The sequence below is a fragment of the Otolemur garnettii genome, unplaced genomic scaffold (genome assembly GCF_000181295.1).
Source record: "Otolemur garnettii isolate 467f Iridium unplaced genomic scaffold, OtoGar3 scaffold00219, whole genome shotgun sequence".
Taxonomy (NCBI): Eukaryota; Metazoa; Chordata; class Mammalia; order Primates; family Galagidae; genus Otolemur; species Otolemur garnettii.
In genome coordinates this window covers 1,785,294-1,808,337 of record NW_003852614.1, presented here as the reverse complement: position 1 = coordinate 1,808,337, position 23,044 = coordinate 1,785,294, and the positions used below count along the sequence as shown (strand labels likewise).

Below are 23,044 nucleotides of genomic sequence, written 5' to 3'. Positions count from 1 at the left end.
AACAAAGATATTTGTATCAGAATGTTTATTGCAGCCCAGTTCATAATTGCCAGGTCATGGAAGAAGCCCAAGTGCCCATCGATCCATGAATGGATCAACAAACTGTGGTATATGTACACCATGGAATACTACACAGCCATTAAGAAGGATGGAGACTTTACGTCCTTCATGTTCACCTGGATAGAGCTGGAGAATGTTCTTCTGCGCAAAGTATCACAAGAATGGAGGAAAAAGTATCCAATGTACACACCCCTATTATGAAACTAATGTATACCTTTTATATGAAAACTATAACCAAATAGCCTAAGAATATGGGGGGGAGGGGAGAATGGGTGGAGGTAGGGGGATTGGAGGGATCACTTCTGAGGTTTATCTTACAGGGGTACAAGTGAATCTTTTTAAGAGTAGCACGTGAATGTTTTAAATCAATAACTGAGAAAATGACAAGAAGGCTCTGTTGACCAGTTTGAAAAAAATAAAAATAAAAACATAGATTGTTTGAAAATAAAAAAAATTGAGAAAGATATATAGGTTGAGCACCACAAATCTGAAAATCCAAAAATGCTCCAAAATCCAAAACGTTTTTGAACGCTGATATGACACTAAAAGGAAATCCCAAATGTTGGACCATTTGGGATTTCATATTTTGGGGATTGGAATGTTCAACCAGTATGCATATAATGCAGATATTCCAAAACCTGAAAAAAATCCAAAAGATTTATGGTCTCAAACGTTTTGGATGAGGGTTCCTCAACATGTACCATGCTAACAGTAAGCATAAGAAAGCTACAGTAGCTATAGTAATAACAGTAAAAGGTGTTTTATAATAGATATAGTACTATCAGATAAAAAGTATTCAAGACAAAAGGTTTTACTGAAGATTTTAAAAGGACGTCTTTTTAATTGTCCCTTTCTATTAATAATAAAAAGGCAATTTAACAGAATTAAATGGAAAAATAGACAAATCTACAATTATAGTTACAAGTTTTAATACCTGTCAGTAATTGATAGAATTACTAAACAAAAAGCAAAGACACAAAAGATCTGGCTAACACTGTCAGTCATCTTAACCTATTAGACATTTATAGAATAACTTTATCTAACAACTGCAAAATATAGGCATATGTCAGAGATATTGCAGGTTTACTTCCAGACCACCACAATAAAGAGACTTACAATAAAGTGAGTCTTACTTTTTAGTTTTCCCATACATGTAAAAGTTACATTTACACTATACTGTAGTCTGTTAAGGGTACAGTAGCATTGTGTCTAAAACAATGATGTACATACCTTAATTTAAAACTAATTTATTGCTAAAAATGCTAATGATCAGTGAGTTGTAGTCTTTTTACTGGGAGTAGGTTTTTCCTCAGTGTTGGCTAATGACTAATCGGGCTGGTAGTTACTGAAGGTTGGATTGGCTGCTGCCATTTCTTAGAATAGGGAACAATGAATTTTGCCAAATCAATTCACTCTTCCTTTCACAAATATTTCTCTGTACTATATACAATGCTGTTTGATAACATTTATCCACAGTAGAACTTCTTTCAAAATTGGGATCAATCCTTTTAAAGCCTGCTTCTGCTTTAGTTTATTTAATTTAAATCTTTTGTTGTCATTTCAACAATATTAGCAGCATCTTCACCAGGAGTAAATTCTATCACAAGAAACCACTCCAGGTTTACAAGCCTGTAATCATGGAACTTTGGGATGCTGAGATGAGAGGATGTTTGAGGCCTGGAGTTCAAGACCAGCCTGAGCAAGAGTGAGACCCTATCTCTACAAAAAAATAAATAAATAAATAAATAGAAGAAATTAGGCATGGTGTACCTGTGTACCTGTAGTCTCAACTACTCAGGACTCTGAGGCAGGAGGATCACTTGAGCCCAGGAGCTTGAGGTTGCAGTGAGCTGCCCAAGCAACAGAGTGTGTGACCCTGTCTCAAAAAAAAAAAAAAAAGAAAAGAAAGAAAAAACAAAGAACTACTTCCTTTGCTCATCCATAAGAAAGAACTCCTTATCCTTTCAGGATTATCAGGATATTAGAGCAATTCCGTCACATCCTCAGGTTTCACTTCTAATTCTAGTTCTCTTGTGATTTTTACCACATCTGCAGTTAATTCCTCCACTAAAGTCTTGAACCCTTCAAAATCATTGCTGGAAAGTTGGAATACACCTCTTTCAAGCTCCTATTAATGTTGGTATTCTCACCTCCTCACATGAATTGCAAATGTTCTTAGCGTAGAATGGTGAATCCTTTCTAGAAAGTTTTTGATATGATTTGCCCAGATCCATCAGAGAAATCACCATCTATGGCAGCTATAGCCTTAAAGTTGAAATCACTCCTTGATCGATGGGCTACAGAGTGAATATTGTATTATCAGGCATGAAAACAATATTCATCTCCTTATGCATCTCTATCAGAGTTCTTAGGTGACCATGTGCATCATTAATGAGCAGTAGTATTTTGAAAGGACTTTTTTTTGTTATATTACTGCATAGAAAACACGGGGTTAATAAGAGCCACTACTTAGCACTTTTTATATACAATGTCATGATAGTCATGGCAAGCAGAATTCATGCCCATTTTATTCTAAGGAAAAAAAACTGAAGCTCAGAGAATCAGAGCATTGCTGAAGCTGGAATTAGAATTCCAGGCTATCAACTCCAAAGTATGCTCTGAACCATCCATCATACATGGATTATACTACCCCTCAAACATATCTTTTAAAATTCTAGTTTCCCAAAACAAAAAACATAAATTGTCACATCTTTTAGAGATAAAGACCTGTTATTTACCTAATACATTTAACCACTTTCTATAAAGTTTCTTGCCTAAAGGAGACTGGTAGCATTACTATTTATAGTTATACTGCTAACTAACCTTCAACTATTTGTACAGCACATAAGAAATAACACTGCTCACATGTAAAGAAAGCATGTCAGTGGAATGTACACTGAAAGGAATCTTTGTTTTATTCTGAGCAGTAGGTCTCAAACATAACGGACATGCTGTCATCCAGGCTTTGTTCTTCTATTGACAGACCACAAGCAGAATAGATTTAGCATAATTCTTAATGGCCCTCAGATTTTTCAGAATGGTAAATGAATATTAGCTTCAACTTAAAACTCACCTCTAAGAAGTGATGTAGCCTGTCCTTTGAAGCTAGGCACGGACTATTATTATCTAGCAATGAAAGTCCTAGATGACATCTTCTTCCAATATAAGGGTGTTTTATCTACATTGAAAATCTGTTTAATGTAGCCACCTTCATCAGGTATCTTAGCTAGATCTCAGCTAGCTTCAGACTTCTGCAGCTTCCTTTCTCTCAGCTTTCATAAAATTGAACAGTTAGAGGCTTGCTCTGGATTAGGCTTTGGCTGTTGTTTTGGTTTTTTGTTTGTTTGTTTGTTTGTTTGTTTTTTGCAGTTTTTGGCTGGGGCTGGGTTTGAACCTGCCACCTCCGGCATATGGGGCTGGCACCCTGCCTTTGAGCCATAGGTGCCACCTCATGGCTGTTTTTTTCTCCTATCCAGACCACTAAAACTTTATCAGCAGCAAGACTGTTTTGCTCTCTTATTATTTGTGTGTTCACTGGATTAGGACTTTCAGTTTCCTTCAAAAACTTTTCCTTTGCATTCACAGCTTACCTAACAATAGCAATATCTAGGATCACAAAACCATAAAACCACATAACCACAAAAGACAAAATAATGAAAAAGTTTAAAATATCATGAGAATTACCAAAATGTGACACAGGGACACATTTGTGAGCCCAGGCTATTGGAAAAGCAGCACTAATGGACTCACTAGATACAGAGTTGCCACAAACCTTTAATGTGTAAAAGATACAGTATATCTAAAGCACAGTAAAGTGAAACACAATAAAACAAGATATGCCTTCACCTTTTCAAATGGTCCATGGTACATTCACCAGGGTAGACCATGTACTAGGTCATCAAATAAGTCTTAATAACTGTTCAGAATTGAAATCACACTGAATATGTTCTCAGAGCACATAGAATTAAGTTAGAAATCGGTAACATACCTAGAATACCCCCAAATGTTTGAAAATTAAACAACACATTTCCAAATAACCTGGGGGGGAAAAAAGAAATCACAAGGAAAATTAGAAAATACTTTAAGCTGGGAGTAAGTTCAAGAACTCTTATTGTATAGCATAGCAACTATAATTGATGATAAATTATATTCTTGAAAAATGCAAAGATAGTTGATATTAAATGTTCTTACTACAAAAATGGTAAGTATATGAGGTAATGGATTTATTGATTGACTAGATTTAACTATCCCACAATGTGCATATACTTCCAAACATGTTGTTGTATACAACAAATACATACAATTTTATCAGTTAATTTAAAAGTAAATAAAGTGGGTGGCACCTGTGGCTCAAAGGAGTATGGTGCCCGCTCCACTTGCCGGAGGTGGCGGGTTCAAACCCAGCCCCGGCCTAAATAAATAAATAAATAAAGTACTTTGCATTGAATGATAATGAAAGTATGGTATCAAAATTTGTGGGATACAACTCAAGCAATGCTAAGAGGGAAGTATGTATGACTTTCAACACTTATGTTAGAAGAAAGGAAGATACAAATCAGTTTTCTAAGGTTCTACCTTAAGTTAGAAGGGAAAAAGACAGAGCAAACACAGTTAATAGATGAAATGAAAATAAAAACAATGGGAGAACTATGGTGGTGGTGGCAGCGATGCACAAGTCAGACATATGTATACCCCCATGATTTGGCACTCTCACTACTCATATATACCTAACAGTAGTGAGACTGTATGTCCACAAAAGACCTGAACAAGATTATTCATAGTGGCATTATTTGTAATACTCCACACTGGACACTACTTAAATTCCTGTAAATATTAGAATGGATAAATAAATTTTGGCATATTCATACAGTGGAGTGCTATGTAGCAATAATGTAAACTATAATTCTTCAGCAATAAATGAGTGACAAAGATAGCTGAATCTTGCAAGCTTAAGTATAGTGAAAAAAGGTGGACACAAAAGAGTGTATACTGTATGATTCCATTCTTACAAAGTTCAGAAACAGGTGAAACTTTCGTGTGCTAGTTAACTGCCAATAGGTATTTACCATTGGTAGGGGATCATGAATGGAATTGGACCTGATGGGGCTTCTTAAGGGTTAAAAATGTTTCACATCTTGTTCTGGGTCCAGATTACATTGTGTTCAGTATGTGAAAATCCATCAAGCTATACTTATGTTTGTGTACTTTTATACATATATGTTATACTTTAATAAAAATGCAACCAAAATTGTGGACCAGTGAAAATAGGTGATAGTGTATCCTTATGAACTCAAAAATAAAAACAGGCAAGGCCAAATCATCCAGAGCTGTAAGATCCACAGGTTATTGGCATCAGTGCAGGAAAAAGGAGTTGACAGACCATCTGAAAGACCTGACAGGATTCCACAACAGCATATTCACTAAAAAGTATAGCAATCCAATGTAAGGACAGGAACTTAAAGCGGGTGGGATTTTACCTTCCAATAAAAACTGAGTGGGTTCAAGGGACTATGGGCAGAATGTCTAAAAAGGATGGAGCAGTCTAGTCCTTTATAAACTCTTAAAACTGATCCTCCAGATCTCCCCTTCAAGGACAGGGTCCCACACTGAGGAAAAATTACTGGGAGTAGAATCGAAATTAAGCTAAACAAGAACAATAGAGAAGATCCAGGTAAAAGTAAGAGAGAGGACCAGAACCAGGAACTCTTATCAAGCAAGTTATCATATTTCTTTAACTTACATCAAAACTAGAGAAAGATTGTCTGTGTGGAGTCAAAAAAGCTACCCCCAAACCATGCTTCTTTCTAAAGGTTTGAGAAAACTTACTTTGCATAAAACAGAATAACAGATTGTGGTGATGATTGGATAACTCAGAATATACTAAAATCCACTGAACTGTATACTTCGAGTGAATTTTAGTATGTGAAATATAGCTTAAAGCTAAAAAATGAACATAAAACTATCAGAGTAATGTCCCATACAAAATTATTATGGAGGGGAAAGAGTATCAAAAGCACTCCAGAAAGACATGCTCAGAAACCAAAATAAATGTGAAAGATAATATTTTAAAATGAATAGGGAGATACTCAGAAAATAATATAGAACACAGAAGAAAATATAAATAAAGATTAGAAAAACTCAGAAATGTGATGACAGCTAGGGGAACATGAAAAATAAAAATAAATGAATACAGGCCAGGCATAGTGGCTCACGCCTATAATCCTAGCACTCTGGGAAGTCAAGGTAGGAGGATCCCTTAAGTTCAGGTGTTCAAGAATAGCCTGAGCAAGAGTGAGATCCCATCTTCTAAAAACAAAAATTAGCCCAGTGGTATAGCAGGCATCTGTAATCTCAGCTACTTGGGAGGCTGAAGCAGGAGGATAGCTTGAACCCAGGAGTTTGAGGTTGCTGTGACCTGGGCTGACGCCATGGTACTCTAGCCTGGGCAACGGAGCGAGACTCTGTCTCAACAACAACAACAAAAAGTGAATACAACAGAAAGTGCCTTGCTAAGATAAAATAAGGAAAACTTAAAATCAGCAGAAACAAACAGGATTCAAGAAAAAGTGGCAAACATTAAAAATAGCAAATAAAGAGTTTGTATGTGGATAATAGAATTATGAGAAGAAGAAAATCAAAGCAAGAAAATAGAATAAATGCTAAAAAGCTAGTATTAAGGACATTCCTAGAATTTAAAAGAGAGGATTTCTCTTGGTATTGGATGTGACATGTCCACAGGCAGTCACAGTGCTGCTTATGTTCAGGGCACAGATGCTTGGACTGGCTATGGACCTAGGGTGCTGGGCTATGCATCCTGGTGAACTACTGTGATGCCTGTGACCTGGGCACACGTTCACCCTCTTAAGCCCTAGTGGACACACTGTCCCACCAAACTAAGAACTATGTCTCTGAGCTCCTTACCAGTAGCTTGGGCCTGGGACAGGGATATAGCTGTGATTAATATCCTGGGAGTCAGGGCCCAGTACTGAGAAGATGGTATGTTCTGAAGTCAACAGAGCACTGTAGCAGTTGAGGTACCAGGAGAGAGGGTATTGCATAGTGGTGACTCAACAGTGGCCCAGGTGCTGTGATGCCAGGTGCAGTGGCACAAAGGGCCCAGAATGCTGGGGCACAACTGTGGCATGGACTTCATGGGGCAGGGAGTGTGCAATATTGCCTTTATTCCTTAAGGAGGTGGGTGCCTCAGCAGCTCAGATTCTGGAGGGCTGGGCCACATCCAGGGAGGTGAGGTGCTACAGCTATTTGGCACAGAGGGCAAGCTATACAGATTAGCCAACACTTTTCCTGAGGGGCCAAGAGCCAGGCTGTATGTGACCTGGAGCAGCAAGGTTACAGTTGCTCTCCTGGGCCAAGGCTCCAATTCCCCAGGGCTGAGTTACCATGTTGGTTCAGTTGGCGAGGTGGTGCAGCTGTTCCCTCCACCAAGGTACAGCTTTTCCACTGAGCCTGAGTATCTGGTCCCAGAGGAGCAGGACCCCATGTGGGATAGGGCACAATGGTCATTTGATAAGAAAAATCACACCATGTACCTGAGAATTTTGACCTAGAATGACCAACAAGACACATCCTAATATAATTACTAAACCTTAAAGAAAAAAATGTCAAGGACATCTCAGCAAAAGTAGTAGGTGATGTGTAAAGGAAAGAACTTAGATTACGCTTGGACTTATCAACACCCACACTCTATGCCAGAAGAAAATGGAGTAGCAGATAGAGTGGGGTGTGGTGGCTCATGCCTATAATGCTAGGCACTCTGGAAAGCTGAGGCAGGTGGATCCCTTGAACTCAGGAGTTCAGAGACCAGTGTGTGCAAGAGCCAGACCACAAAAAAAAAAAAAAAAAAAAAACTAGCCAGGCATTGTGGACATCTGTAGTCCCATCTATGTAGGAAGCTGAGGCAACTCGAGTCCAAGAGTTTGAGGTTGCTGTGAACCAGGGTGATAAAGTGAGACTTAGTCTCAAGAAAATAAAGAAAATGGACTAGCAGTTATTTAAGATGCTCAAAGGAGGGGCAGCACCTGTGGCTCAGTGAGTAGGGCACTGGCCCCATATACCGAAGGTGGTGGGTTCAAACCTGGCCCCAGCCAAACTGCAACAAAAAAATAGCGGGCACCTATAGTCCCAGCTACTTGGATGGCTGGGGCAAGAGAGGGCCACAAAGTGAGACTCTGTCTCTAAAAAAAAAAAAAAAAGCCAGTTCAGTGCCTGTAGCTCAGTGAGTAGGGTGCCAGCCACATACACCGAGGCTGGCAGGTTCGAGCCCAGCCCAGGCTCGAACAAGAAAACTCCAACCAAAAAACACCTGGGTGTTGTGGTGGACACTTGTAGTCCCAGATACTAGGGAGGCTGAGGCAGGAGAATTGCTTAAGCCCAAGAGTTTGAGATTGCAGTGAGTTGTGATGCTACAGCACTCTACCAAGGGTGATAATAGTGAGACTCTGTTTCAAAAAAAAAGATGCTCAAAGGTGAACCAAAGACATTATATCTGGTAAAATCAATTTTCAATTTCCCAACATGCAGGAGTTCAGGAAATATTGTTCCAATGATCCTTTCTGAGAAATTGGCTAGAGAATGACCTTTAGATAATCAGAATGTTGAGAAAGACCCTGGCATAACAACTGGTAGTGAGCATTAAATACACAGTTGCCTCCATGCTTAGATAATGTAAATGTAGTATGACTTTTTAAAAATGGAAAAAGGAGAAAGCATATGCAAAAAAAAATTAACAGTTCTCACTAATTATATTGGTGGCAATATTAGTGTTATTATTCTGACTGTATAATGTGAGATAAATAAGTAATTACAAGATACTTTATCATCCTTTTCTCTTTGAGAACTGGGACTTTTCACCATGGAAGAATACATATGTAATTCAAAAAAATTTAGGTTTAAAAAAAATCCCTGTATTAAAAAAAATCCTGAATATGAACTCATGAGAAATACCCAAAGGAAAAATCATTTCATCAAAAAGACACTTGCACTTGAATGTTTATTACAGCACAGTTTATGATCACAAAGATGTGGAATCAACCTAAATGCCCATCAATTCATGAGCAGATTAACAAAATGTGGTACACATGCACACCATGGAATAGTACTCACCCATAAAAAGGAATGAATTAATGTCATTTGCAGCAATTTCAGTTTTTTTGTTTGTTTGTTTTCGAGACAGTCTCAAGCTGTCGCCTTGGGTAGAGTGCCATGGCATTATAGCTCACAGCAACCTCCAACTCTTGGGCTCAAGCTATCCTCTTGCCTCCATTTTTCTATTTTTAATAGAGATGGGGTCTTGCTTTTGCTCAAACTGGTCTTGAATTCGTGAGCTCAAGTTATCCACTCTCCTTGGCCTCCCAGAGTACTAGTATTACAAGCATGAGCCACTGTGCCAGCCTTTTGCAGCAATTTGGATGGAACTGGAGACTATTCTCCTAAGTGCAGTATCTCAGGAATGGAAAAACAAACATGTCATATATTCTCTAATAATTCAAAACTAATTGATGGGCACACATGGTCATAAAGAGAGAAGTAAAAGTCACTGGGAATCAAGAAGGGGTAAAAGGGGTTAGGGCAGGGATAAAAACCTACTTTTCAGGTACAGTGAACACTATTCAGATGATGGGTGCACGGATAGCCCTGACTTAAGCGTTATAAAAGCTATCCATGTAACAAAAAGTTTTGTACCTCCTTAATATTTTGAAATAAAAGTAAGGATACACACACCCCTACCTTTGCTTTATCTACTAAAAAGGCTTAGAAAAAAGGACCAGCCCAGTCTCAATGCTGGTCTCTGAAAGCTTTCCTGCCTCAGCTCTGAAAGACCAGCATTGAGTATACATAGTAACCCCAATTGTGGTGTTTAAATACCATTCCCATTTTAAAAAATCAGAATGTCTTAGAGAAATAGCTATTTCAAAACTGGGACAGGAAGTGTATAAGATGAGCTTGGAAAATCTTGTCATAAAAGATAGGGAAGAAGCTTTCAAAAACTACTAGGGTAATATCAAGAGAACTCAGGAGTCAATTTGAAGATATTTTCACTACCCATTTTGGTTTCAGAAAGGATAATTGGTAGTAGCAACAAGTACATCCAGTGCCTAAATCTTGGTTTCTAATACCATTCTCCAAAAGGAACCAGGGCTCCTTAGAGAAATGGGTGATTGTAGGGCTGGGGCAGTGCTATACAACATGAGTCTGGAGCATCTTGTAGTACACGCACTCCTTGACTTACAGTATGGTTACATCCCAGTAAACCCATAGAAAGTTGAAAATACTGTAAATCAAAAATGTATTTAATACTCCTACCAACACCATAGCTTGGCCTACCTTAAACATGCTCGAAACATTTTTTTCTTTTTGTCTAACTCTTGTACATTTTTGTCATGTGGGGTTCATTGAGGGTACAAAGAATTAAGTTATGCTGATTGCATTTGTTAGGTAAACTCCCTCATATAATTGTGTCCCACCACCCCCCCCAGAGGTGTGCCATACATCCCCTTCCTCCTCCCCTCTCCCTGCCCCCTCGTTCCCTTGTCCCCCACTTTGAATTGATTTGAGTTTTTCTCTTATTAGGGTGTTAGATCGTCTACTGGCTTCATATTAGAATTGAGTACATTGGATTCTTGCTTCTCCATTCTTGTGATACTTTACTGAGAAGAATGTGTTCCACCTCTTATCCAGGTTAATACAAAAGATGTAAAGTATCCATTGTTTTTATGCCTGAATAGTATTCCATGGTATACATATATCACAGCTTGTTAATCCATTCCTGGGTTGGTGGGCATTTAGGGTTGTTTCCACATTTTTGCAATTGTAAATTGAGCTGCAATAAACAGTCTAGTGCAAATTGTCCTTATGATAAAATGATTTTTTTTCTTCTGGGTAGATGCCTATTAATGGGATTGCAGGATCAAATGGGAGGTCTTCAAAACACTTACATTAACCTACAGTTGGGCAAAATCATCTAACACAAAGTCTACTTTATAATAAAGTATTGAGTGTCTCAAATTTGAAGTACTTTTTTTACTGAATGCATACCCCTTTCACACCATCATAAAGTTGAAAAATTATAAGTGGGGACCATCTGTACTAGAAAATTAAGAGCTCCAAAAAAAAATAAACAGTTGAGGTGTTAAAGGGACATAAGAACCAGCTGAAAAAATTTCCCATCCAAAGCTAGGAGAATTTGGGCAGGAAAATAAATGACAGTACTAGATTACAACACAAGCAATAAAATACCCAAGAGTCCATTGTTATAGAAATAAATGAATGAATAAATGAGGAAGAAGAGATTCCCCTACAGAATATAGATCTTTATGCTTCAGGGAGGTGGAACATAAATCCTCACCCCTTAAGTTTGGGCTTCTCCTAAAGGCTACCCACAGGGGTGTCCAGCTGCTGTTTGTTTATTTGTTTGTTTTCTCTCTGTGACACATTGAAGAAGAGCTGCGTGGGCCACAAATTAAATATACAAATTCTAACGAAAGCTGGTTAGCAAAAAAAGATGTGTCATACTTTTTGTGATATCTAACACCATAGATAAGCAAAATCAGCATGTAGTGGGCTACTGGTTGGACACCCCTGTGGTGTGGAGGGACAGGGAGTAACTTCCCAGTTGGGAACTCTACAAACAATACCTTGCTCAAATGAGCTGGGTTATCATTAGTGAGAAGTCAGATTGATATTGTGAACCCTTGAAAATGTTAAGAGTTTTCACCTTTGTGAACACCTTCTCCCAAAATTAATGGATCCCAGAATGGTGCATCAACAGCTGCTAGCATCACAATGAGTGAGACACAGGTATTTACATGCTTTCTGATGAAGGAGTGTAGGAATACTTATAATCATGTGGAAGGGATCAAACCTGAGTCAGAACAAGCTTCTGTATCCAGTTGTCAATATGCAGGAAATACAAAATACATTTGACTCCATCTTGAGTATTGCTAATCAGCAAAATCCAGGCTTTGGGAGACCCTACAGGTCAAATACCCCAGCTTCTTCACTAGATAACTTGAAAAAAAGGGGTGGAGGGGGAACCAGTATATTTTTAAAAATATCAAAATGAGAAATATATATCAAAATGTTTTTTAAATAGGCAAGGCTAACCTCAGAAACATGCTAAATAAAGTCAGACACAAAAGACCACATACTGAGTCCCCTGAAGGCAGCTGATCTCAGAGGCTAACAGGGTCTGGCCTGGTTAGTACCTAGATGGGAGACTGCTTGGGAATATGGGGTTCTGTAGTCTAAACAAAAACACATATTGCATGATTCCATTTATATGAAATGTCCAGAATAGGTAGAGCTATAGAAACAGCAAGTATTTTAGTGGTTACAGGAGCTTGGGGGAAGGGAAGGAATGTAAATTAACCATAAATGGTACAAGGGCTCTTTTGGCGTGATAGAATTTTTTAATTGGATTGTGGTGATAGTTGTACAGTTCAGTACTAAAAAAAAAAATCATTGAAGGCAGTGCCTGTGGTTCAGTGGGTAGGGCACCAGCCCCATATACCAAGGTTGGCAGGTTTGAACCTGACCCCTGCCAAACTGCAACTAAAAAAATAGCCGGGTGTTGTGGTGGGCACATGTAGTCCCAGCTACTCGGGAGGCTGAGGCAAGAGAATCACCTAAGCCCAGGAGTTGGAGGTTGCTGTGAGCTATGACAGTACAGCACTCTACTGAGGGTGATAAAGTGAGACTCTGTCTCAAAAAAAAAATCATTGAGTAAAAAATGTGAATATACAAATGGAGAACTATGGTGTCTAGTGATGCACACTTGGGTAATAAAGCTATAATAAACTCTTAAGTTATTACTATAAAAATAGTATAGTGGTTACTTTTGCTGGGAAAGGGAGGTTGTGATTTGTTTGATGTATAAGATATCTATTTCTTGACCTGAGAGAAAGCTATAAGACCTCCTTGTAAAAACTTGTTTTTATATGTATGTCATGTATATAAATCTGTATGGTTTTCTCTCTCATCTTATAATAAAGGGGTTAATAAGAGAACACTAGACTCCTAAGCTGTTAGAATAAATCAGATCCCCATGTATTTCATTTATCATATTAAGAATATTTCTCATGTGCAAACTCAGGGTAGCCAGGAAAATGTTTCTTTACCTCATAAAGAAAAGAAGTAATGCCAAAGAGAGACCTATCAGTTTATTTTCTTTTGGATGTACACTGCATTAAGTGCCTGTCTCAAGCATATGCAAAATAATACATAGGCATTCTTGTCTGGTAGGTCCAACTGCCCTGTGATTTCCAATCTCACACACAAACACATGTTGTATAACTATAATAATAAAGGAAATGGATAGAGCAGAAAAAGCTACCTGCAATCCTGTCCCCAGCAATATAGAAATCATGAAATCATAAGTATTTTTTACTCTAATGTTTTTGAATTGCTGGGGTTTAGTTGGTGATGGTGTTTTGTTTTAGAGGTGGAGGAGTGTTGGCCTTTTGTAATCCTTTTACAAAATAGAATTCATTCTGAGGGACACCTTTTAGGTTTTTGCCTGCTTGTGAAAACCACTTAGAGCAGCGGTTCTCAACCTGTGGGTCATGACCCCTTTGTAACAATGAAAATACATCCTGCATATCAGATATTTATATTACAATTCCTAACAGTAGCAAAATTACAGTTATGAAGTAGCAACAAAAATAATTTTATGGTTGGAGGTCACCACAACATGAGGAACTGTATTAAAGGGTCGTGGCATTAGGAAGGTTGAGAACCACTGACTTAGAGCATCCTTTCTTACTATTATTTAACATGTGATGTTTTAAGGAATATAAGTACTCTCTGCACTTCCACTGGACCCCAGCTAGGCAGCTGGCTCTCTTCGTCTTCTCATTGCATGGAGTTGTGTTCAGAGTGGAGCTGAGGCAGCTAACATAGCTTATTAATAATTCCTTGGTTTCTCACCACCTCCCCCCTCTCATTTTTTCCACTTTAGCAGAGTTCAGAAGAGCAGCCCAGCAACAGGAAGATCAAGAACAAAAAGAGGAAGATGATGATGAGCAAACACTCCACAGAGCTCGGGAATGGGATGACTGGAAAGACACCCATCCTAGGGGCTATGGCAACCGACAGAACATGGGCTAGTCTTCCCACAACACGACAGGACTATGGGGCGCACATCTTTCTCACCAAGGAAAACTGTGCAGCAGTCTTCCCCTTCCTGGGCTTCTGCTTCAGCTGTGTACAACGAAAGCAAAGATGCTGAATCTTGCTTTGCGTTTAATAAAGCATCAAATAATTAAGTGTGTATTTGTACCCTAGATGATGAGCCAGCAATCTTGTATTGGTATTATTATCCTCATCATGGTGTATTACAATTTCTTAAGTGCAAAGAAAAGAGCACTGAAAAATGCTCTGTATAATCAATGGCTGTATGAATTATCTTTAAAAAAATAATAAAAGTCCCAACAATTAAGTGAACCTGTGCAAAAATATGGATATCAACTGCTTTTTTTTTTGAGGGGTGAGTGGGGGCTTTCAGCTGTGGGTATCTGGGCTTATGGAGAAATTCCAGTCATCTTCCTGTGATCTGTGATCTGGGCAGGAAATTGCCCAGCATCAGAGGTACCCAGATTTTCTTCTTCTGGACGTATGGTGCAAAGCTGTGTGAGCAGCAGCCGGCACTGTGAAATAACCCAGCACTCTACAAGGGAAGAGCACAAAGGCCAGGACTTTGCCTGCCACACAGCACTATGTTCAAGAATTACAACTGTAGATGAATGGACCATAAATGGTTAGAGTCTGTTTCCCAATTCTATATACCTAGTCCTCCTTGCCTTGACCAGAAGAAATGAGAAGAAGATGAAACAGGAGTCATCTTTATGTGTGTGCTTAAGGCCAGGGTCTTTACTCTCATGGAAACATTTACCAGAATCCTTAGGGTGAAGAGCATCCTCAGGCTGTAGCCCAGCCCTTAAATGGGCTCCTGTAGACCATTTTGGCCCTCTTCACCTATGCTGTGCCATAACTGGCACAATGTGAGCAAGTGGCCTGGATAAATGTGCCACTGTGCTCATTTGGTGCCGCTTTGCAGGAAGTATCTGCAGTCATGCAGATAACTGGATATGGAGGATGGGGACAGCACAGATGACGCTGCAAGATACCTACTTTCTGGAGTAGAGAGAAGTCATTTCCTCAGCTCTGGGGTTGGTATCCTATAAAAGCAGCCATGTGTTGAAACATAATTTGCATAGAGTACATACTTTTGTTATGGGGCTTGGTACACAAGTTTTCTTTTAAGAGGAAAATGACTCAGCCCTCCTATTCTAGCTTCTGCTGTTTAGCTTAGGAGACTGGTTTGGAAAAAGACTTGGTTCCCTCTTGCTTATAAGGTGGTAAGTAAAGGTCTGTCAGATGATGAGGAGGAGGTTGTGTTTCATGGGAGATGACAGAAGATTCCCAATAATCTCTTTGTATACTTCTTAATAAATAAGTCATCTCACCCTCACAACATAAGCTTCCAAAACTCATAGAACATAGATTAAATTCCCCAAGGATTTATAAAGCAAACATTTTCGGCTCTCTTCCAATTGTTACCAGGCTGCCTCTAACAACGTCCTATTTCCTGCCCTTGAAACTTCACCCTGAATTCATTCCCAAAATGGGCTATATTGGGTTTACATCCTCGATCCAACTCTATTTTGGGCCTTCCAGAAGATCCAGCTCAATTAAGCCCTTGCACACATTGTGATATTTGAGAGGCAGAGCAGAGAAGGTGGGTTTGAACCCTAGCTTTAAAAATTGCAGGTTGTATGACCTTGGACAATAAAACTACTCTGGGGCAGTGCCTGTGGCTCAAGGAGTTGGGTGCTGGCCCCATATACTGGAGGTGGTGGGTTCAAAGCCAGCCCCAGCCAAAAACTGCAAAAAAAAAAACCTACTCTGAATTGCCTTTTTCTCAGTGTATGTAGATAAACTGTCTCCTGGGGTTGTGAAAATTTTTTTTTTTTTTTGAGACAGAGTCTCAAGCTACCACCCTGGGTGAAGTGCTATGGCATCACAGCTCACAGCAACCTCCAACTCCTGGACTCAAGTGAGTTCCCTGCCTCTGCCTCCCAAGTAGCTGGGACTAAAGACACCCGCCACAATGCCCAGCTATTTTTTGGTTGCGGCCGTCATTGTTGTTTGGCAGACCCAGGGTGGGTTCGAAAACCCGCCAGCTTAGGTGTATGTGGCTGGTGCTTTAGCCGCTTGAGCAACAGGCGCTGAGCCAGGTTGTGAAAATTAAATGAATAATGGCATTATTCAGTATTATAGTAAAGTCAAGCACCTGAAGAATAGGTGCTTTCTGTTGACTCAATGACTGCAATCTATCCACAAAGAAGAGAAAGGAAATGGACAGGTATTGGGCCCCTAGTATGCACAGGCAGTTTCCCACACTATTAATACAATGACCCTGCAGGACCTGATTTCCTGAAGTTCACACTAGTAAGACACTACAGTGCTGTCACTGTCCGTGTGCTTCCCAATTGCTTGTGCTTTTAGTTATGTATCTTAAAGCTGCTTAAAACAGGGAGCAGCTTTAAAAATCCGAACTAAAATGACCACTTATACATCATTGGAGCTCTAGAAAGTTCTTCTTAGCTAACTCATCAAAGAAAAGATTATGCTAGCTCCCCCACCACACCCCCCTCAGCTGAGGGGTAAGCATCTGGAGGCCTTGAGCAAGCCCATCTTCCTCCATTTTCCTCCCCAGTTCTGTCTGCCCAGCAGGCTTTGGGAAAACCAAAAAAAACACCACCTTCTCTACTCCTACCACAGGCTGAGCCTTTCAGGGTCCTAGAGTGAGCTGGGTTTGGTGGACCCTGGGAAACAAGGACTCCTTAAAGCTGCCAATGACAATAGTGCTTCATGGTTTGCAAAATGTTTATTTTATTCACATTGTGTCAGACAAGATTTGAAAACTTTGTTTCCAGAGGAGGAAACTGGCTCTAAGAGATGAAGTGAGGGACTTCAGTCACACAGCTAAGAAGCACATTGTGCAAACGTCAGTTTAGCCAAAGTTTTGGCCCTTTGCAACTCTTGCATGGAGGTCAATTAGCTTTGGAAAAGGTGAGTACTTGGCACTATTTCTTTTGATGCCATTAAACACTGATTTGTCCTTTCCACACTTGTTCCTTCCAACACCCCTGTGAGAAAGACAGAGTGGGGGGAGGGAGACTGAATGAGGTGATTTCAAACCCAAGAAATTGTAGTTAAGATTCCTAAGTTAAAGTCTCAATTCTTAGAGCTCCACCACTCCCAAGCTTGGTGACCTTGGACAAAGTCTTCTGTAATTTAAGACAACTTGAAAAGGCAGAGAAATTTGAAACAAACACCACCTCTGTGTCATCCAAACCTTAGAAAAGCCTCCTCTACTTACTCTGAACCTCAGGTTTGCTCATCAACACTACAGGCACGTTGCCACCTGTCTCTATTGGGCACCCTACAACAACAGGGTGTTATCGCCACCATCCCCTTGCAAAATGGCTCTCCCCAACACCTGCACATTATTTCCTCACAGATTCCTTTTAACCTACTCATCCAAGTGCAATTCAACAGGGCACAGTTCACTCATGTTCCATCACAAGGAGATGTGGGTTCAAGATCCAGTTGTCTCACTATACTAGCCCCTCCAAGATGCAGCCAATATCTGACACTTACCTCACGAGTCAAAGGGAAGAGCAAAGAAAATCAAATATGTGAAAGCGCTTTAGAACAGTTATAAAACAAGACACAGAATGAAGAATAAGAGTGGTAGGCTGTTGGCAAATGAGAGGGATGGAGGAGGGGATTTTTTTTTTTACTTCTTCATTTTACAACTTTATTTTAACCCCTGCCACTCCAGTGCCTTCTCAATCTCCTAGATATCACCACTAGCCCAAAGGTTTGTGACATGCTTTACTGTGTGTGCTGAAATGACCAGTAGAGGAGAGAATTATGTGCAGTGGAAACTGAGAACAGGATTTTACATATGTACCTGCCAAGCCTTTGACAAATAAATGTACATGAGAGCCTGATGGGCAAAGTTCAACAGGCAACAAATCCCTCAAAGAGATTAGACTGAGCCACATCTTAGGCCAGCCTAGTCCAGTGTGGTAGCAGGAACAAAAATAATAGCTACCACGTATTAAGCACCCACTATATATACTAGGAGTTTTACATACAATAGTTCTAATCCTCACAATAGCCCAGAGTACATATTATTGATATAGTTTCAATTTGTACATGAGGAAACAGAAGCTTAGAGAAGTGATTTCCCAAAGATCACTAAAATCTAAGTGGTTCAGCTGAGCCTAAGGACATATGAAGGTGGGGAATCCACCCTGGTGGCACACTGCTCTGGAGATAACCCCTTCCCTTTCTCTGTCCATGTTTGGAGCAACAATTCCATCAGCTTTGGCTTCTGGGCCCTTCAGGGACACATCTGAAACCTGCTCGCTAGGGGAAAATCCCCTCTCAGAAACCTACCCTTTTTGGGTACCCACATATCTCAACCTGCAGGGAAACATGTCTGCTCCCACTGCCAAGCCCACCTGCTCTCCTCATCCAGCCCTAGCTGGTCTTTGTTCAAGTAAATCTTTAACACTCTCTATTCTAACCCTCTCACTCAGGGATTCCTATACATTGTCTAAGACAATCAAAGCAACCCTCCATCTGTCATGCTTTTCAGGAAAATTAAGACCAGACCCAGGCCATGAGTGCAGGGGCCTTGGGGGATAAGGCCTGGGAGGAAGGGTTTCTGCCTGAACTCTGAGGTCCTTCAGTACTCAGCAACAGATACAGTCTCTGCTGCCTTGGTGCCCTTGGTCCTCACTCAAAGACACAGAGATTTGCAAAAAGACTTCCTTACTAGTTTCATTTAATCTGTCCTCCTCTTTCCTTGTCTATCTTCTCCTTGGCTAAGCTCCACTCCACCTTCAGCTTCCCTGACCACATATATACTGATGGCTGTCAAGAGCTCTGACCTCTTCACTGAGCTCCCAGACCTATATCCTATCATCTGCTATGCATTTCCTCTTGATGAACAAACCAAACTCAAATTCACCTATCTTAAAATGAACTCATTGCATTCCCCACCCCTCTCCTCCATCAAAGCTTCTTATGGCCCCATCACCTACATAGTGCTCATCCTGAGAAACTCAGCGTTATTTCTGGCTTTTCCTCCTAACAAAGCAAGCATTCAAATGTTTGCTGAATGAATTACTGAATGAATTAATCCCATCATGATTCACCCTTCATCAGGCAGATTCATAATAATCCAGCCTCTTTCTTTTCATATTCAAGCATATTCTTTATATAAAAGAACATATTCTTTAGATTAAAAAACACTCCAAATCCCTTCACCTTAAAGCAACAATCATTTATTTCTCAGACTGATAGATCATTTCAGTCTACCACTGAAGAGACCAATTTTTCGCCAAGCACATTCAATGTGGAGGTCTGTTTTATATTCTGCTTTCAAAGCTTAGCGTATAATACTACAGAATCAGCCAAAAATGATTTTAATGACTTTTAATCACTGCAGATTAGCCTATAATGTTGCTAGATAATCACTGTTTAGCAAGTCCCAGATTTGGAGTATTTGGATTGTTTCCAGGTTTTTACTGCTTATTTCTTTATTCTTTTAACAAAGTAAATTACCTTATTTTCTTGTGTATCATAAAATATTCCTACAGGTGGAGGAGTATTGGATTGTTAAAGGCCAAGAGTGGGAAGGACACTTTTCACTGAATAGTCCACAGTTCCTTTTGAATTCTGAATCATGTGAATATACTGGCTATTGAAAATACAGATGCCATGGCCAGGCACAGTGGCTCATGCCTGTAATCCTAGCACTCTGGTTGGCTAAGGTGGGTGGATTGCTTCAGTTCAGGAGTTTGAGACCAGCCTGAGCAAGAGTGAGACCCCACCTCTAAAAATAGCCGGACATTGTGGTGGGTGGCTCTAGTCCCAGTTATTCAGGAGGCTGAAGCAAAAGGATCACTTGAACCCAAGAGACCGAAGTTGCTATGAGCTATGATGCAGTCCTGGCACTCTAACCAGCACAAGAGAGAGCCTCTGTCCAAGAAGAAGAAGAGGAGGAGGAGGAAGAGGAATCGACTTAAACAAGAAATATTTTTTTAAATTTATTTTGTAGAGACAGAGTCTCACTTTATTGCCCTTGGTAGAATGCTGTGGCATCACACATCTCACAGCAACCTCCAACTCCTGGGCTTAGGCGATTCTGTCATCTCAGCCTCCTGAGTAGCTGGGACTACAGGTGCCCGCCACAACACTTGGCTATTTTTTTTTGTTGTTGTTGCAGTTTAGCCAGGGCCAGGTTTGAACCCACTACCCTCTGTATATGGGGTGGGTGCCCTACCCACTGAACCACAGGTGCCACCCTAATTTTTTTTTGAGACAGAGTCTTACTTTGTCACCCTGGGTAGAGTGCCCTGAAGTCATCATAGCTTACAGCAACCTCAAACTCCTGGGGTCAAGCCCCTTGCCTCAGCCTCCCAAGTAGCTGTTACCATAAGCACCCACCACAACACCCAGCTAATTTTTCTATTTTTAGTACAGATGGAGTCTTGCTCTTGCTCAGGCTGGTCTTGAACTTATGAGCTCAAGCAATCCCACCCACCTCAGCCTCCCAAAGTGCTAGCTATGATTACAGGCATGAACCACTGTGCCTGGCAAGATTAACATTTTTTAAAGAAAAAAATATGCCAAATGCTTACTGTAAGTATTGCATTAGAAACTGCCTGCAGAGGTGGGGTCTACACTCCCAACTTAATTACCTGATATGTGGTCTCCCAAAGATATGGGAACCTAGAGGAGAAAACAGGGTAGAGAGTCTTAGGGGATGACATTTTTCACTGAACATTGAAGGGTGAGTAGGAGTCAGGCCAATAGGATACTGCCATGCGTCAAGGCCCAGAACAGGAAAGTATACTTCTTGTTTAGAAAGTAAGACTGTATCTGGTGTCATGCGAAAGTGATGGAAAATAAGACTTTCAAGAAAGGCTGAAACTAGCATAGAAAGTCTCTGAAACCAGGCTCTGGAGTCCAAACTTGATCCCAGAGACAATGGGAACCTTTGAAGGGTTTGAAACAAGGCAGGGAAATGGTAAGAGCTGCTTTGATTGCAACTAACTGCAGCATAAAGACCAAAGGAAGGGAGACCAGCAGGCAACAAACTGCTGTAGTACGGGAAACAGTGACAAGGGCCTGAGCTAGTGGGACCAGCTATTCTAGTTTGCCCAAGGCCATCCCAGGCACCTGGTTGGTCACTGTAGCCTGAACCAAGGCCTGGGAGGCCCCTATTCCCAGGGGGCTTGCCTGCCCCCAAAAAGCGATTTAATTACTAATGCTTCCAGGGAATTTTGACAGTCCTTTGTTCAGTCCTTCCCTCAACCTCAACAGGCCCCTCCTCCAACTCCTAGCCCTACTTTAACTAGATTCTACACTTATCAATCTCCAGATTAATAAGTGAAAACATCCCCACTTACCACTTTCCAGGCTTCTCTTCTACTCCCCTCCATGAAACTCAGGCTCCCATAAAACTGAACTATACCCTGTGCCAAAGCAAACTTCTGCACTTTTGTGTTTACTGGGCCACTGCAGGGAATAATGCATTCCCCACTTCTCAGCCTGTTGAAGCCCATCGTGAATATCACCTACCCACAGCTGAAAACCAATACAGTTTTCAATTACTGCTGCTTAATCTCACAGCAAACAAACATGATTAACCCCTTTTATATGCATAGCAGATGAGGAAACTGAGACTCAAAGAGGGGAAGTGTTGCATCCCAGGTCACAGAGAGGCTAGCCCTCCTCTCCATCTCCTCTGTAATTCTATGAGGGTACTGATCCTTATATGGATGATGCACACATTTCTTTCATTCCCTGCCTTCCCGCCCCCACAACACACATGCAGCTATAAATGTACAACAATGCAAGATGTATAGGAATTAGGGCCTCAACAAAAATTTGGTGAATGAAAGAATTATGTATATTCCTTCTGAGGTACCTAGCCTGGTACTTGACACAAAATAGGTTCTCCGTTAATGTTTTTAATGGAGCTGAAATTGCAATACCTCGTCATATAAGGGTATAACACAGGGAGAAAATCAGAAGAAAACAAATTATGGCAAAACCTCAGCTATCCAAAGCTCCCTGGGTCAGCCTTTGAATCCAAGAGGAAGAATCCTCAATCTTCCTTTCGAGGGGGTCTTATCTGTCCCAAGTACTCCAGGCCCCATCACATCAAGAGGGCTGCTTCTCTCTCAGAGCTGCCCTTGCTTTCACCACCCTTTCCTTCATCTCTGTTTCCTTCCACTTTTCTCCTTTGTTTGTTGTTCTTTTGAAGTTTCTTAGCAGTCCAGCTTATCCTAGATGGCCACTACCTCTGGCCTGGTTAGCTCACTAAACTCTTCTTTGGCCTGCCCTTCCAGGCCTCTTTCACCTGGTCCTTTCCTCTTTGCTGCACCATGCCCTTTCCCATAGAACCTGCCTCACCTCCCTGGGGGCAGATGCTTCTCTCTTCTGTCTATTCTACATCTACTTCCTACACTGGACTGTAAGTTTCTTGCAAATGGGAATCAAGTCAATCTTCAGTGTTTGCAAATGAAATTGGCAGGCCTTTTATGCTTCTTGGCAACCTTTCCTTTGTTATTGCTTACCCTGAGGAAGCCAAGCTTTTGTTTGCTGCCTAGTTTAAGGTGACCAGACATCTCACTTTTGGCGGGACATTCCTGATTTTTAACAATTTGTCCCGCGTCCCATGGCGTTTTTAAAAAGTCCAGATTTTTGGAAAGAATGCACGACAAGCTAGGGAACAGCAGGAGAACAGGAAGGGAATATACGGTTTTCAGCTGCCATGTGGTTATTTTGCCAGGATATGAGTTTTATATTATTTTTGTTAATTTTATAATGTTAAACTTTAATAATAACAAATAATTGTTGAGAACTGATTATCGAG

General features: G+C 40.5%; 1 protein-coding gene and 1 non-coding gene across 3 annotated transcripts in view; one reads left to right on the top strand and one right to left on the bottom strand.

Moving 5' to 3' along the window:
• Positions 1-14,528, top strand: part of IGBP1 (immunoglobulin binding protein 1) — a 36,390-nt gene extending 21,862 nt beyond the window's left edge. The window contains exon 6 of one of the 2 annotated variants that reach the window (XM_012812723.2): positions 14,036-14,528. In XM_012812723.2, the coding sequence (XP_012668177.1) occupies positions 14,036-14,184 (149 nt within the window). In that variant the 3' untranslated portion in view covers positions 14,185-14,528. The remainder of the gene's footprint in view (positions 1-14,035) is intronic. The other variant, XM_023508042.1, reaches the window with a different exon arrangement.
• Positions 2,829-2,957, bottom strand: LOC111722152. The gene has a single exon (XR_002771073.1). It is a non-coding gene; the product is annotated as a small nucleolar RNA SNORA19 (small nucleolar RNA).
• Positions 14,529-23,044: the final 8,516 nt, after the last annotated feature.